The sequence below is a fragment of the Mustela putorius genome, unplaced genomic scaffold, assembly GCF_011764305.1.
Source record: "Mustela putorius furo isolate JIRA1106 unplaced genomic scaffold, ASM1176430v1.1 tig00537275_pilon_pilon_pilon, whole genome shotgun sequence".
NCBI classification, from domain to species: Eukaryota; Metazoa; Chordata; class Mammalia; order Carnivora; family Mustelidae; genus Mustela; species Mustela putorius.
Genome location: NW_025422413.1, coordinates 169,531 through 187,514, shown reverse-complemented (window position 1 = coordinate 187,514; position 17,984 = coordinate 169,531). Strand labels below are relative to the sequence as shown.

At 43.7% G+C, this 17,984-nt stretch overlaps 1 protein-coding gene across 1 annotated transcript in view; it reads right to left on the bottom strand.

The window, feature by feature from the left end:
* The window catches only part of CSGALNACT1 (chondroitin sulfate N-acetylgalactosaminyltransferase 1), a 92,234-nt gene that overhangs the window by 24,631 nt on the left and 49,619 nt on the right, over window positions 1-17,984 (bottom strand). The window contains exon 4 of the mRNA XM_045073807.1: window positions 4,937-5,038. Within this exon, the coding sequence (XP_044929742.1) occupies window positions 4,937-5,038 (102 nt within the window). The remainder of the gene's footprint in view (window positions 1-4,936; window positions 5,039-17,984) is intronic.

Here is a 17,984-nt window from a genome sequence, read left to right as displayed (position 1 = left end):
AAATCCTTCCAGGGGCACCTGGGTGGCTCCGTTGGTTGAGTGTCTGCCTTTGGCTCAGGCCATGATCCCAGGGTTCTGGGATAGAGAGCCCTGCATTGGGCTCCCTGCTCGGTGGGGTCTGTGTCTCTTTCCTTCTGCCTCTTCCCCTGCTTGTGCTCTTTCTCTGTTCCTCTCAAATAAATAAATAAAATCTTAAAAAAAAAAATCCTTTCAAAGAGGCATGAAATGATGACATACCCCCAAGCAAGACAGGTCCCCGAGAAGACATACAGAAAAACCCCTCTCTTAGGTCACAGACTTGCAATGACAGGGTAGTGTCTCATCTCTAGTACTTTGATCTCACAGATAATACCTCTGAAAGATGCCTTTGTATCCTTATGATTGGACAAAGATGAAGCTGCGATGTAGTAAATGTTAACTCATGCCAATCTGCCTACCTGTTACAATTTTTAAAAATTTCCCAATACATAGCTCCAAGCAAATGTCTACCTAGGCCAGCATTTTTCACTATGGGTCACCCATGTCACCATCACATGTGGGACCTGTTCTAGGTATCAGTGACCAAACTTCTTCATCTCAGGCCTACTGACTCAGAATTTCTGGAGCTGGATACCAAGAATCTGCATTTTAAAAAGCACCCCGGGGGCACCTGGGTGGGTCAGTCAGTTAAATTTCTGCCTTTGGCTCAGGTTATGATCCCAGGGTCCTGGGATGGAGCCCCACATCAGGCTCCCTGCTCAGCGGGGAGTCTGTTCTTCCCCCTCCTTCCTGCTTGTGCACTCTCTCGCTATCTCTGTCTCTCTCAAATAAATGAATAAAATATTTTTTTAAAAAGCATGCCATGTTACTCCCAAGCACATTTATTTCTGAGAATCACCAAGTGAGACTTTAAACTGAGATTAACTGCAGCTTAATATGGAAAACTATGGAATAAGAATCAGATACTGAGAACTGATTTGTACTATTATCCATGGCAGTGGTTTCTAAATATTTTGACTTCCACCCATACAAAGGAAAATATTCTACATCATGACATAGTAGATACACACATGCACACACTAAAGTTTTACAAAACAATATTTACCCTTACTACTTGTGATGCACTCTGATATCTTCTATCCTATCCTATTTCAATGTTTTAAAAACACTGGACAGAACCCACTGGAGCTATTACACAACCCTGTAATGAATCACAAATGGCTGTTTCCAAAGCACTAATCTATAGCCATCAACTGAAATGTACAGCTCAACTGAGTAAGCATAAATCCAGAGACAGAGAGAGGAAAACACTGCTCATGAGCCAAACTAGATTTTAAAAAGCTATTCTTAACATATATGCATTTAGCTGCATTTAGAACAGTTTAATCACAATGCTGGTATCCTAATGAAATAAATATCACTCAGGCTGATTTCAAATCTTATTACTTTCAACTGACAATTATGAGTTTCAGGAGGGAGCAAGGGAATATTCTAAGAGAAAATGTGGTGTCATGGGAAGACCTGGACTATCCCAAGTTAACAGCTGAGGCTCAGATCCTGGCTCTCCCTTGTGGTAGGGATGACAGCCTTAGTAACAACCTCTCCGAGACTCAGTTTCTTCGTCTATGAATGGGGCTAATAACAGCATCTATCTCATAAGTTGCTGTGAATATTCAATAAGATGATTCATGGTTATTATCATTATTTAAGGATGCATCTGAACAAAAGATTTGCTACCTTAAAAGATAATAAAAAATGACATTTGAATAGGGTTTATTATATAAATGTTCATATGGATTACTAGGAGTATAAATATACTGTGTATGTGGGATTTTCCTCTTTTTTAAAAAAAAGATTTTATTTATTTTAGAGAGAGCGAGCAGAGATACAGCATGAATAGGAGGGGCAGAGGGAGAGGGAGAGAGAATGTCAACCAGACTCCACACTAAGCACAGAGCCCAATGTAGGGTTCAATCCCAGGACCCTGAGATCATGACTTGAGCCCAAACCAAGAGTTGGATGCTTAACTGACTGCAACACTCAGGCACCCCATCCTTCTCTTAATGAGCAAACACGGGACGTTTTCTGAATGAGGCACCACGCTGGAGTTACAAAGAGCCACGTGATATGGTACTACTTACTAAGCAGCCTATAACCTAGTTAGGAATAGCCGAATCATACACCAAGTGCCAAGCAGACAAGATGCGAGCAGGGAGTACTCGGAGATCAGAGAGAGGACTGGAGGTTGGAAAGAGCTCCCGAGGTGGGCTCTCAAGAGAGGTAGGGTACGGAAGGGTGGTGGTCTGAGAACGTAGAAAGGAGGACGGAGAGAACACCAAGTAGAAGACGAGGACGAAGGGGGCAGACCACACCCTCCCCGTGTGGTTGGAGACAGGAAGTCATCGAAGCGAGGTTACAAGTCAGAGCAGGTCTGGGTAGGAGACTCCGGCAGTAGTGACAAGGAAGACTGATCTGGAAGGTGGAGTGGCAGGCAGTGCTGCAGTGTCTGGTCAGCTCAGGCCTGGCTGCAGGGGCATTCCTGCGGGAGGTGGTCCTGTCAGAGCAATACCAGGGAGGGGGGAGGACACCCCCAAGGCATGAGAGACCTTAACACTGCAGATTTCCCCAATTAACAGAAGGAGAACAGTGACACAGGAAAATGGGGTTCCAATTCATATCATCAGAGTTTCCCCAGTGCTGCAAGTGCCTTTTTTTTTTTAAAGATTTATTTATTTATTTGACAGAGAGAGATCACAAGTAGACAGAGAGGCAGGCAGATAGAGAGAGAGGAGGAAGCAGGCTCCCTGCTGAGCAGAGAGCCTGATTCGGGGCTCGATCCCAGGCAGAGGCTTAACCCACTGAGCCACCCAGGCGCCCCTTGCAAGTGCTTTTTAAAGCTCTGATGGGCTCAGTCCCTGGCACGAAGTTCTCGGTTATGGATAGGCTGATCTCTGGAAATTCTCCAAAATTTTAAGTACGCCATCCCTGCCACTGAAATAATTCTCCTTCTCTTGCTTGGATTCTATTTGTTCTTTGCTCACCAAGCAACCTCCTGCTTGAGAATTCATCTTGCCAGGTCATTTGATACAGAGAAGAAAGTCTTGATAGTAAAAGCCCTTAAGCCTTCCAGTCACTAAAATGGATATTTCCCATAACAACATTGAAACTGGCCTTCCACTTACCCATCAGACTCATGTCAAGTTGGTTATATGTATCTATCAGCAAATGTCCTTTAAAGTCCTCAGAGGGTGCCAGACCCAATAGGATTGAATTTCTCAGTCCTGACTGCACTTCAGAGTCACCCGGATAGCTATTGAGAAACACCTTAGGAGGCGGCAGCCGGCTGCGCTGGAGGCCTCTCACGGGCCCCCGGGGTAGACCACCGCCTTCTCAGACAGTGATTCTCAGTCCTGGCTGCAAGTCAGAATCAGCTGGGAAGCTTAAAAAAAAAAAGATCCATGCCCAACAATGGAAACTTCCAGAGATGCTGAAACCTATCCACTGGGCAGAGGACACGAGCTCTAATAATTCCTACACCTCATGCCTAAGTGGAGACGACAAGGATATCACAGAGCGCTGGAGCCGAGAGGGTTCTAGTTCACTGACAATTAGGCTGTTCAGTTCTTCTCTTCTCTCTGATCTCCCTTCAATTGGGGCCTAGCTTTTAAGCTGTTACTAGTTTCAAACTCTGAATTCCGTATTGCTTTGGAAGAGGTCAGCAAACTTTTTCTGTAAAGGACCAGACAGTAGAGAGCTCAGGCTTTGCAAGTCATACAGTTTTGGTCACAGCTACTCAACTCTGTTACAGCACAAAAGCAGACATAAATAATATGTAAACAAATGAAGAAGGCTGCCTTCCAATCCAACTTTTTTTTCTTTTTTCATGAAAATAAGACTGCTTTAGATCATATGAGTAATTGGAACAAGCATTTGAGTAATTAGAACAAGCATTCTGATTTGTGCCCATTAATACCAAATTAGTAACATGTGAACATAAACACAACAGGTACACTCACTCCTCTAATCTTATCCTTTGACTCTCATCCTATTACCATTTACACGAAACGCCAACAGGGGGCCCCTGTCCATATGGACCTCGTGAGGCTATTTCTGCCACTGAGAACTACCGACCCCCCACCCTGCCAAGCTTCACTTATGGAGAGACTACCAGCCCGATTACTCAAGTGGAGGCCCGCAAACCTCCCTGGAAAACCAGAACTCGGTGGCAGGGGCACCATTCTGGCTTCCTCACTAGTAGAAAATGCCACAGATATTTATTCCATCAATACTTGTTTATCTGGGGAAGGGAGAAAACCCGTCTGCGCTGCTTTCACGTGTTCTCCCGTACAGCTGACCTGTACACGTATGTATATGTCTATACGTACAACCTGAAGTCTAAGGTTTTCGGTTAAATCACTTCTGTTCAGCTGAGTAAGTTTCATCCAGGATCCTGCCCTAGTCATCACTTCTGGCTTCCCCTATCTTTCAAAATGCATACCGAATGAAAGTCAAAAGGATTAGACCATTTGCTAAGGGAAGGAAACCCCAGGATGGTCATCGATAAGCTGGAGCTCAGTGCACAGATGCGTGGTCCCTAATTCCCAATCTGGAATGCCAAGTCCCCAAATCGGCAGCCCTGAGACGACACCCAGTCACGCAGAAGTCCAAAGGAGCCAGTGCCCCACACCCCCCCTCCCATTTCTGCAGCTCAGGGCCCTTCATCTCATCACTGCTAAAGCCAACAACCCACGCAGTGAGGACCAGTGTCAGCTAGAGAGCTCTCCCAGGGACGGGAGGATGCACAATTCCCCCAGAACAGCCAGCGACCAGTCCATCTCCCGGCTGATCCAGGGATTTTATTAAGGAAAATAAAACTGAAGCAGAAGTTCCAGCCTCGGATATAGACTCCTGGTGTCAGTTGCTATGACTCCTCACTACGACTCCAAGTCCTACTTACTTGGAAGTGTTTTCAAGTATTCCTTTGACCTCATTCATTTCTTCCTTCCCAAAGTAAACAACGGTGAGATGAATTCTCCCATCCTGTTGGATGCACATCTCCCTAGAAAACAAAACACACGTATGTCTGGTCTGTTTTCACAGTGACAGGCAAGGTCCAAACAAACACCTGTTTTGTCAAGTACAAAATGTTCCTTTGTTCGTTCGTTCTTTCTTTCTTTCAAATGCATGAGCTGGAGGAAGAAGCAAAAGAAGAGTGGGAGGCAGACTCCACGCCGGGCAGGGAGCCCAATGTTGGGCTCTATCCCAGGACCTGGAGATCATGACCTGAATCGAAAGCAAACGCTTAACCAACTGAGCCACCCGGGTGCCCCAGTGCAAAATGTTCTTGAAGTAAACTGAGTGAACTGCCAAAAAAGCAGAGATGGGACACCAGGACATTTCTGGTTGGTCATCACAATTACCTACATTTGTCTTTATCCTCCCAAGAAAACAATGAAATGTAAATATGCAGATCTGGTGAATGAAAACTCAGATGGCACAAGGCCACGGTCCAAACTACCACCGGCTTAGCCCATGGGGCACCTAGTGTCATGGGACCGGCACTGGGTCCTTCCCCCTCTTTGCCAGAAGGAGTCTATGAAGGACAGAAGACATAAATTCCGTTTTACAGATAAGAAAGCTAAAGTCCAGGGAGGGTGAGACTAGAATCTTTGTGTCTGACTTTTCCTGCGTGTGCCAAACACAAACAGTCTTAAAGACTGAATCAACAAAGGCAAAAAGACATTCTTTCATGTAGGGTTCCCCAAACCCTTCTTAACCCCGAAGGGAATGACAAGGCAGAAGCCCAGTTAGGCTTTCTCACCTTTCCCATGCAGACACAATCACCTTCACGGTTTCCCCTTTTTTCCTCTCTGTGACTGATTGTCCCACACACTCTAAGGCCCCGACAGCCCTCTAAGGGACAGGCCTCCAGCTCTGGACTGGGCCAGACCTGCTTTCTCCAACAAAGCTGATTTATTTGTCCATGTCCCGTGCTCTAACGGTAACACCTAAGCTAATCTGGTAAGATATTCTGCTGAGGGTTTACTGCACGTACGTAGTATGTACGTAAATTCTGTATAGACAGGTGTGTATGTATGTAAATATGTGTTTGTGTGTGCACACGTATATATACGTGTGTGTGTGTGTGTGTGTGTGTGTGTGTGTGTGTTTTAAACAGGAGTTTTCTGGAAGCAAGTTAATGAAAGATTCTACTGGTGGGGTGACATTTTGTGATATTCTGACATTTTGCATGCCCTTCCTTTTTTTATTCCTTTTGTCTCTCCATTCATTACTTTCTTTAACCTCCGAAAAACACACCACCGTGGCTTTCCGCCAGTCCCTGAGCTCTAACCGCAGAGGCCCATTTATTCAATGCTTTTTATAATGCCATCCGAAAGGAGCGATGACCTAGCTGGGGTTGCTGGGAGAAATCCAAAGATGTAGGAGATATGTTTCCTGTGCTTGAAAAATTTGGGAAATAAAATGAGCTCAAATAAAATCATGACACCTTGTGGCACAGATAACAAGTACACAGGATTCCGAAAGCACAGCAAATCCTATCAGCTGGAATGGCGAGGGCCTGCAGGATGGACGGGTGAGAGGAAGAGCGGGGGAGGAAGAGAATTCCAGATTTAGGAACCATCAAGGAAGATGATATTGACCCGAGGCTCGAGGCATGCAGGGGTCATCCTGTCTTGGTTCTGAGAATCTGTTTCTCTCCCATGGAAGAAAGATAAGGGCTGCTTCTGAAATCCCGTCTGATGGCGGACTCTGAAACTCAGTCTGATGGTGTAGCACTTAGACACAGACAAGAGACCAGGAACAGAAGCCCAGCGTGGAACAATGTGCTTCAAACCGAGAGCCCCGTCACAGACCAGTCCCTGCAGACGGAACCATCACCCGCCGACAACAAAATTCTCTGCCCATAAAAGAGCTATTTTGCAAACCTGCCAGACAGTGCTTTAGCTTCCTTTGCCAGGGTAGGATAAAAGCACACACGCAGCGCCGAGCACCCAAAAATGGTGCTTTAAAATTGCACGTGTAGTTGGGAAAAAATGTATCCCAGAATCAGGAGAGGGTCACCGCTGAGCCTGGATGAAAAGCATTCTTGTGTTTCTAGTAACACCTTTGCTGGCATTTTAAAATCCATCTGAAGCACTTTTTGTTTTCAAGGACTAAAACAGAGATCCCTTGGACCTTCACCCTTCATTCCCCAGCTGAGGTTTCCCAAAAAGGCAAAGCAGACTCGGTTCTGAGGTTCTCCTCCACGGTTCCACTCCTCATGCTCATTTCTTCCTTCTTTCTTTCAACGAACAATAACCACGCAAGCAATCTACCAGGTGCCAGATGCTCTCTCCAAGAGCTCAACCGTTCTGCCCTTGAGAACTTCTCGGTCCACTCTAGGTAACTAAAACTCCCTGAGACGCAATAAACAAATGCCCCACGAGGAAGGGAGAATAAGAACTATGGAAACACCACCACCAATCTGTCAGATGGATCTTGTGATTTTTAGTTTTCCGAACAAGTCTTACTAGACTCCATGCCCTGGAACAATGTGTGTGGGAGAAGAGTGCGCATGTGGGGGACTATGCACACAGAGATGTCTGTGTTTGGGGTGATTATTTGCACCTGGACCCATAGCAGGGCTGTGGCGAGGCGCATGGAATGAATCTCAGGGCACCCCAACTCCCTAAGAATCCTTCAGGAAAGCTCTGCATTTCACATGGGTGCTTTGTATTACATTAGCTCCACAATCCTAGGTGGTCATTCTTCTGTCCCGATCTAGAACCTCAGAATTGTTTCTTCTTCACAAAGACCTCGTCTTTTTTTTCCTTCTTTTTTCAATTGAAATATAGTTAGCATACAGTGTTGTATTAATTTCAAGTGTACAATAATTTAGTAATTCAACAATTCTGTACAGTACTCAGTGCTCATCATGGTAAGTGTACTTTTTAAAAAAAAAAAATTTATTTGAAAGAGAGAGACAGGAGAGAGAAAGAGAAAGAAAGCACAAGCACAAGTGGGGCATGGGGCAGAGGGAGAAGCAGGCTCTCCGCTGAGCAGGAAGCCTGATGTGGGACTCAGTCTTGGGACTCTGGGATCATGACCTGAGCCGAAGGCAGATGCTTAACGGAATGAGCCAGCCAGGCGCCCCGATAAGTGTACTCTTGCTCCCTTCTGCCTATTTCCCCCATCTCCCCCAACCTCACCTCTGGTGACCACCAGTTTGTTCTCTGTATTTAAGAGTCCACTGGGGTTCTTTCACTTGTCTCATTTTTCTTTGTTCATTTGTTTTTGTTTCTTACGCATAAAAGTGAAATCATAGGGTATTTGTCTTTCTCAGACTTATTTCACTTAGCATTATACTCTTGAGGTCCATCCGTGTTGTTGCAAATGGCAAGATCTCACCCTTTTTTAATGGCTGAGTGATATTCCATTGTATAAATATACCTCATCTTCTTTATCCATTCACTTATGGATGGACACTTGGTTGCTTCCATCATTTGGCTATCATAAATCATGCTGCAATAAACATAAGGGTGCATATATCTTTTTGAATTATTGTTTTCATTTTCTTTGGGTTAATACCCAGAAGCGGAATTACCATGTCATATGGTTAACTCTACTTTTAACTTTTAGAGGAACCTCCATACTGTTCCCTCAGTGGCTGCATTCCCACCAACAGTGTACGAGGATTCTTTTTTTCACACCCTCACCGATACTTATTGTTTCTTGTGTTTTTTTTATTCTAGTCATTCTGATAGTTGTAAGGTGATTATATCATTGAGCTTTTGATTTACATGAGTGATGCTGAGCATCTTTTCAGGTGTCTGCTGGCCATCTGGATGTCTTCTTTGGAAAAAATGTCTATTCAGGTCCTCTGCCATTTTTTTTGGTCAGGTCATTTGCTGTTTTTGCTGTTGTTGTTGTTGTTGTTTGGTGTTGAGTTGCAAAAGTTCCTTATATATTTTGGATATTAACCCCTTATCAATTACGTCTTTGACAAATATCTTCTACTAAATGAATTCAGTAAAGCCCCAGGATACAAAGTTAATATACAGAAATCTGTGGTAATATTATATATTATCATATATTATATATTAATATTATGAAGTAGTAGAAAGAGAAATTAACAATCCCATTTACAATTGTACCAAAAATAATTAAATACCTAGGAATAAACTTAACCAAGATGGTGAAAGAACTGTACTCCCAAAACTATAAAACACTGATGAAATAAACTGAACATGATACAAACAAATGGAGATATTCTATGCTCATTGATTGGAAGAACCACTACTCTTAAAATGTCCGTACTACCCAAAGCAATCTATATATTTAATGCAATCCCTATCAAAATGCCAGCAGCATTTTCCACAGCACTAGAACAAATGATATTAAAATATGGATAGAACCACACAAATAGCCAAAGCGATCTCGAGAAAGAACAACAAAGCTGGAAGAATAACAGTCCCAGATTTCAAGATATACTTCAAAGCTGTGGTAATCAGAACTGTGTGGTTCTGGCACAAAAACAGACACACAGATCACTGAAACAGAATAGAGTCCAGAATGAACCTACAGCTACAGGGTCAGTTAATCTTCAACCAAGTAGGAAAGGCTATCCAATGGAAAAAAGACAGTCTCTTCAACAAATGGTGTTGGGAAAACTGGACAGCAACATGTAGATGAATGAAGCTGGACCACTGTCTTATACCATATATAAAAATAAACTCAAGGGGCGTGTGGGTGGCTCAATCGGTTAAGCCACTGCCTTTGGCTCGAGTCATGATTCCAGGGTCCTGGGATCTAGTCCCGCATCAGACTCCTTGCTTAGCAGGGAGCCTGCTTCTCTCTCTGCTTCTGCCTGCCACTCTGCCTGCTTGTGCACGTGCTCTCGCGTGCTCTCTCTCATTGATAAATAAATAAAATCTTTGAAAAATAAAAAATAAATAAACTCAAAATGGATGAAAGACCTGAGGATGTGAGACCTGAAATCATAAAACCATAAAACTCCCAGGAGAAAACACAGGTGGTAATTTCTTTGACACTGACCATAGAAACATTTTTCCAGATATGTCTCCCGAGGCAGGGGAAACAAAAGCAAAATGAAACTATTGGGACCACACCAAAATGAACAGCTCTTGTGCAGCAAAGGAAAACATCAACAAAACAAAAAGGGAGCCCTCAAAGACCTTTTTTTTTTTTTTTTAATTTATTTGACAGAGATCACAAGTAGGCAGAGAGGCAGGCAGAGAGAGGAAGGGAAGCAGGCTCCCTGCTGAGCAGAGGGCCCGATATGGGGCTCGATCCCAGGATCCTGGGATCATGACCTGAGCTGAAGTCAGAGGCTTCAACCACTGAGCCACCCAGGCGCCAAAAGACCTTGTCTTTTTAAGACATTTTTTTTTTCCTGGAAAACAACAGTTCCTTCTCCCTGAGAATATTGTGCCATAGAAGTACTAGGACTAATTAAGATAAATTTTCAATCAGAAAACATGTATTACAGTCACCTTTACAACTATATTTCTATTTCTCAAGGGGCTGAAAGCACATCACGGTCTTGGAGTTCTGTAACTCATCTGAACCACACACTGCGGAGAGAACTACTTGATCATCATTTCCACCCTCAGTACAGAGATAAGGAAGGGACTTCCAGTGACCTGCCCAAGCCAGGCATGCAATCCAGGACTAGCCTGGTGTTTAAGACCTGAGCAGGACGAAGGCTTTACTTCTGAAATCTCACAGCTTTGGTCTGACCCGTCCAGGACTCAGCCACAAAGCAGAATGGGTCTGTGGGCCAGGAGACTGGAAGAAGCCTCAACAAAACTCCAAGTGTAAACTGGCCACAGGAATGACTGTTCAACTTGCATTCCTGCTGGGACCAGTCAGATATGACTGAGCAATCTGGTGGAAAGAGGGACAGGGGAGCCCAAGGTCTATTTGGAGGAAGCGCTGTACTCCTAGGGAGAAAATGCATCTTGAATTAGGGCTTCTCAACCTCACGCCATCGACATTGGGACCAAAGAATTCCCTATTGTAGAAGGAGCTGTCCTGTGCATTGTAAGACGTCTAGCAGCATCTCTCTAACCACTGGGCGTCTGTAGCACCCCCAAGCCCCCACCTCAGTTGTGACAACCAAAAACATCACTAGATTATACTAAATGCCAGGATAGAAGGTACAAAATAGCCCCCCTGGTCAGAACCATTCTTGTAAGGAAGAAGCAGTTTCAATTGAACATAGGAGTTGTCAGAGGGGTGCACAGCTGTGAAAACAGTGTGTGTCCCCAGGATTTGTCCTGCTCTCCAGCTGCTTTCTGTGGACTCCCAGGTAAGTCCCAGAGAGAGATGGAGCTACAGAAAGAGCCAAAAGGCTCTCTTTACAGAAAATACGATTATGAGGGGGCATTGGGAGCTCTAGCCAGGACTCCTGGGGAATGAATGTGGCAGTGTCGGCACAGTGGTGGCTGCACCAGCAGCCTCTGTGGCATTAACAAGTGTCAACAACTTTGGCTGTTGTCAGAAGCTGTGCATTGGCATCACAGAGCCGACGTCTGAGCAGTCTGGAAGCTGAAATTGTATTTGAGCATATGTGAAACATCCCTGCAGATTCCCAAAAAGCCTGGGAGGGCACAAGAGGCTGGACATCTTACCACAGAAGGTGACAGAGAGAGAGAGAAGGAAAATTGTGTTTTTATATAATTAGGCGTAGTTGTTTTTAAACCTCGGGCTAAGTGGCCTGTGGAAACAGGGATTCAAGAATATTCACTGAGTAACTTTGTGGTGCAATGCACTATTCTCAGTGGAGTAAGATTTTAAAATGTAACCTTTTATGGTGCCTTGCAGGGGGACCAACCACCCAGGTGTGCCTGGGATTCTCCAGGTTTTAGCACTTATGTCCTGGCAAATGCCTCCGTCCCGGCAAAATGGTACAACTGGTCACCCTACCTGCCTCAGCGACCTTCCAGTGTCTTGGAAGGAAGGGATGGCAATGAGTATGAGGCAGGATGGACTACCTACAGCAATGGTGTGGAGGTATAAGGAGCCAAGGGACTGAGAAGAATGTGATTAATTTCTTTTGGGGACTGGAGAAGGGGTCTCAAAGAAGAGGGAGAATTGAAAGTGAGTCCTGACAGGCTCCATGCAGGTGGAGAAGAGGAGAGAAAGGGTTTTCTTGGTTCAGGAGGCACAGCTGCAAAGAAATTATATCACTATTCTTTTCTAAGTCAGTTTTCTACTCAAATATATCAAGTATGAAAAAAAAATCTATGATTTACCTTTAATTATGTCCTGTGCAAATGAGATAATAAATACATAACAACAGTTCATTAGTCTCCAAATGCTACCTCTGGTCTGCACAGCCAACGGGAAGAAACTGCTTAGCCAAAAGGCATTAGAGAAAAGGACTAAGTACTACCCTGAAGAGGGCAGAGGCAGTAACTGGGCCTCCTGAAATCTGGCTTCAAAAAAATAATATTCTTCTTTTGGTTTGGCGGGTCCTCTCCCCAGCCCGTATGCCAAGCTACATTAATACACAATTCCTGGATTCCATTTTTTGAGTAGTCTGGCCAGTGTTAAAGAAATGAGCCTGATTTTTGAGTCTCGACCAAGCAATCGGGCCCACTTTCTTGTTTGCCCATTTCAGAAGAGCAAATGGAATTGGTTCCTACTGACCATTTCCTACTCTTGGGTAGATGTTTTCACATATTCTGTGGCTCAAATGAAATAAGAAACAACTTCAGTTAGGTCCCAAAATAGAAACTTTTCTCCAAATAAGGTGAGTGTTGTAAAATAAAGTTTCTCCCACGCATGAACCGTAAAACTTTCCTGGGTGCAACACCGGTATATGAAGAGAGAAAGGGCCCGCAGGAGAGGCCGAGGGAGCGGGAGGAAGGATGATACCGTAATGGAAACTACCTTAGTTTTCCTCCTGAACAATAAAGACGATAAGGGACCCAGCTCAACCACAATCAGCAATGTTATGATGACCAGAGCCTTCCTGTTACACTCTAAATGACACCAGCTTAGCTAGCCCTACCTTCAAGGCTCATTTTGGCCTGGAAAGTCTATACTCATTGTTTTTTAAAGATCCAGAAATCTCCAGAAACAACTTCACAGTTCTAGGCAAAAAAGGGATTAAAATACCACTACAGAAAATTGAAGCAAAACATGTCCCTGATACTGCCTGAAAATATCATAAATGCTTTGAGAGGGACGAGAGAAGAGTCAGAAGAGGGAAAGAAAGTACGTTAAAACAAAATTAACTACCAAAGTCTGAGGAGAATCATAGCAACATGAAAAAGGGTTCTCAGACCAGCTGGAAGTAGTCAAAATAAAAATCAAGCAAACTTGAAATGAACTGGGAAAGATTTTTAGAAATCATAAAAAAATCATTTGCATAAAAATCTTTTCCCCCCACTGGGAGCGGCTCAGAGATAAGAATACAAAGACAATCTATAGCTTTGTTATTAGGAGTTTCTTCCTGCTATCACAAACTACACCTTGAAATAACTGAGCTTGAGACCTATAACCCAGAAGCCAAAAGAAACTAAAGAGCCACAAAGCAAAGGCTAGAATAGTTTCACAGGCAAATCAGGTGATTTAAAAAAAAAAAAAAGAAGAAGAGTAGGAGGAGGTAGGTTTAAGTTAATACACTGTAGGGCAAAGGGGAAACATGAAAACTTGGCTAGATGTGAAGCAAGTTCTCCTGGATACACTCCCTCTCTTTCTGGCCACAGGTAAAGGGGTCCTTAACGATGAAGTCCCCCAGACTCCAAGGGAGTCAATGTGGGGCACTAATGATGGAGTCCTCCAGACCCCAAGGGAGTCATCTGGGGGCATTCATGGAACAGGAAACAGCACCTGGAGCCTGTGAAGATCCCCCACAGGCCAGGACTACGACAACAGCAACAGAGAACCAACCAGCCATAGTAAGAAGCCATCTCATCTCCATGAACAATGGCACCACAAAGCAGCCCCAGTAGCCAGATCAGAGTGGTCCATGTTGCTCCTTCCAGCTGCATTCCTTCTCACAGAGATGACAATACTGGAGCTTTAGCTTTGTAATTTCTTGTAAATCCCAGGAATAGCTCTCATTTAATGCCTACCGCTTCTTCCATAAAGGCCTTTAGGGTCTACTGCCAGGAGAAAGCTTTTTGCCCCCAACAAATAGCAGCCAGCTTTTCATGAACTACTGAGGGCTGAAGCAAACTAGCCTTAGCTTCCCCCTTGTCCCTCTGTCTGACAGAAAGTTCAGAGCTGGCATTTTTGACAATCTGTAACTCTTTCCCCTGGTCCTGGGTTCCAGGCACACCTATCCTCCATCCCACATTGTTATTCAGTCTTTGTTAATGACCTCTATAAAAATGGTTTTATTAAATTGGTAATTTTTGTAAACACAAATAGTTTTTCGAGTTAGTTGACATGACTCAAATAATAATGAAGATAAAATAGTAATAGGAATAAATATTTTAGTCCATATGCTCCAGGCACCCAGGAATCAATTTTGTCCCGAAGGCCCATCCCCAACACAGTTCTCCAACATACAAACGTGGTCTTTGGTTCCCAGCTGATTGCACCCAATGCTTGGCCTTCACCCCAAGTAAGCTGATTTCTCAGACCCAGTCCTCCCTAGGGGCCATTCTCTCTGCGTGAATTCTGGGCTCTTTTTAAATAATTCTTAGCCATCTGGCTCTTTTCCAGGTGAACAGTTAGCAAACTGATGCTGAAGTGAGAAACAAAACAAAACCCTAAATCTATCGGTAATAACCAGTGTCAGAGCTACAAGGGGACCCATCTGGACATACTTTGATTTTACAGAAGATAGTAAAGCCAGATATATAAAGCTACTTGTACAAGATTCTTCATTCAAATGGTGTCAGAACAAAGGGTATCTACATTTTAAAAGACATGCCATGAAAAGTAATCTTTTAAACACATTAATCTCACAATGATCATTGCAAACCCTGTACCAAAAATAGTGGCAAATGGCAAATCCTGCTACTAATCGATGACCAATGAATGGGACGTAATCTCCATACGGACGACAAGAAGACAGTGGAAGAAACTAAAGGTTGACGTTCCTGTCCTGTGGCTCCTGGCTCCTGGCTCCAGCCACTCTCTCCAGAAGAGCTGGAGTGGCAGCTAGATGGGGAGAAGGTGGCCAAGGGGAACGGCTGGTCCAGGGAGGGACAGGGCCCAAATCCCAATTCAGGATCTCTGAGAAGGAAGAGCCACAGTGGCATACACCATCTCTCCACCTCGCATGGGAAGTAGAGAAGGACAGTAGGACCATCTTCATTACACTTTGTGAACTAACCCCTGCAAAAAAGGTGAGGTGGGCAGAAAGCAAAGGAAAAAAGAGGACTATAGTCATGATCCTTCCTATAAGCAGAAAAAGAAGGGATGGGAGATGCTGACAGTTAGATGAAACATCTTTTATACACCCTCCACAACACACACACACACACACACACACACACACAGAGCCAATCATAAACAGAAGGCGCAAACTTTATCTTCTTTCCTCTTTCTGATTTGTGGGGGTGGAAAGAGCTGCTGAAGACAACAGGTGGAGATGAGAAGGAAACTCATGGGGCTGATGTTCCAGGCCCCTTTGAGGTCCCATTCTGGGAGCCAAATCATCGTCGCCGGAGGACAAAGATCCACCCACCACTAGACAGAGTGAGCCTAGCACAGCTCACACCCACCGCAGGACACAGAAGAGCCACGGGACTTGGAAACCTCCAACAAAGGCTGCACAAAGCCTCCACTGAGTTTTCTCTCCTCCCCCTGTTCTTGGAGGCTACAAAAAAAGTGAATAGGAAAATAAATACCCTGCCCTCCGAATACTGCCAGGAGAGGCATCTCCTGTCTCCATCGAGACAGGGAGGTAGCCAAGTAGAACTGCCCCCCACCACATGGTCAGAGCAAACAGTCCAGGCGGCCCCTGCATGCCAGGCAGGAGGAAGGTAAAAGGCTGCCTCCCAGCAGCCATGTTTCAAGAACAGTATCAAAATTAAAGGAAGAAAGAAAGAGAGAAACAAGAAAGCAATAGTGTTCAAAAAGTAAATGAAAAACCTAGTCTAAAAGAAGATACAATTCAAACAGAAGAAAATATCTCATGCGATTCACACTTTCTTAAATAAAAATGTGAATTCAATAAAAAAAAAGTTCACAGAAGAAATGATAAACAACAGATTAAAAGGCGCATTCTGTGCTGAGAAAATACGGTGGCAGCCCAAACACACAAAAGTAATAAACACAGCGAGGGACAGAATGGATGCATCTGAGAATCAGATTGCTCATCTTGAGGAAAGCCTTATGTGAAAGCAGCTAAAAGACTGAGGCATTAAGAAATAGAAGCTAATACAGAATTAAGCACCAAAATTTTCCTGATATGAAAAAAATCCATAAAATGACAAAGAAAACTCAATTAAGTACAGGAAAACTTGAGTTAGAAAAAGACACTGAGATGATGAAGCTATTATTTTTTTTTAAGTTATTTATTTATTTATTGGACACAGAGAGAGAGAGATCATAAGCAGGCACAGAGGCAGGCAGAGAGAGAGGAGGAAGCAGGCTCCCTGCTGAGCAGAGAGCCCGACGTGGGGCTCGATCTCAGGACCCTGAGATCATGACCTGAGCAGAAGGCAGAGGCTTAACCCCCTGAGCCACCCAGGTGCCCCAGGATGAAGCTATTATGATTTAAGATTCAAGAAGGAATTCTTCAGGCACTCGGGCAAAAGTAAGTCATTCTCAGGAGAGATGAAATAAAGTTGTCCCGACATTTCTCTGTGGGATCATCAGATGCCAAAAGAATGTCTACAAACTCCCGAGGAAAGAAAGTGTGTCCCAAGAATTTTAAGTCCAACCAAGTTATCCTTAAACTGAAATGACCGTAGGTAGACATTCCACTCAGCACTTAGGACACTTTTTGAAAAAATGTCTCGCCCATGAAATCTAGCCAACCAAGACCTCGGGACTGCAGCTGCTGTTGTCAGAGGGCTGCTGATGGGTCCACACAGGCTCTGCGACTACAAAACAGAACACAAAGGCTGCCACCACCGACAAGGTGAAAATAATAGATGGCCAGCACTGGAAGAAGATATGTAGGAAAGGGAGAAAGTAGGACTGTGCTGATTTCCTCTACTTATGGTGATTTTTCAGTCAACCCCTTCTAAAGTGAGAATATGCAACAAAAAATATATAATAATTCCAATCTTTTCTGTTACACAAAATCTTTTTTTCTCTCTTTTTTAAATTTTAGAGGGATCTCAGTGGTGCCTGGGTGGCTCAGTGGGTTAAGCATCCAACTCTTGATTTAGGCTTAGTTCGTGACCTCAGGGTCGTGAGCTTGATACCCCCATGGGGCTCCGTGGAGGCCGTGGAGCCTGCTTAAGATTTTTCTCTCTCACTCTCCCTCTGCTCTCTCCTCCATTCTCTCTCTCTCTCTCAAAAAAAAAATAAAAGGTAATTTTAGAGGGATCTCTTCAGAGCTAATAATATCTCTCATAGCAGAGAAACATTTTCTTAAAGATCAGCAATTCCTTCAGATTATATCTCAGTTTCTGAATTTATACTTTGGATTTGCTTCTATAAATTGAGTCAGGCAAAATGCAATTCTTTTTTTTTTTTTTTGCAATTCTTTAATTAAAAACAGAATATATAGTACATCTCATGCTGTATTAAATTATTTCTAGCTAACAAGTTATTTTTATATCTGCATATATGCAAATAAAAGTACCTACAATAGAGTTCAATTAATGTTAAAAATGGTTAATTTGGGGAGGCAGGGCCAGGAGTGGATTTTTAAAATAATTCATTACTTGTGTTCTATATTACTTAAATATCTCATAATAGCTATATATCACTTTTACAAACTAAAAATCCAGTTTTTAAAGATTTTTATTTATTATTTGACAGCGAGACAGAGAGAGAGAGGGACTACAAGCAGGGGGAGTGGAAGAGGGAGAAGCAGGCTTCCTGCCAAGCAGGGAGCCTGA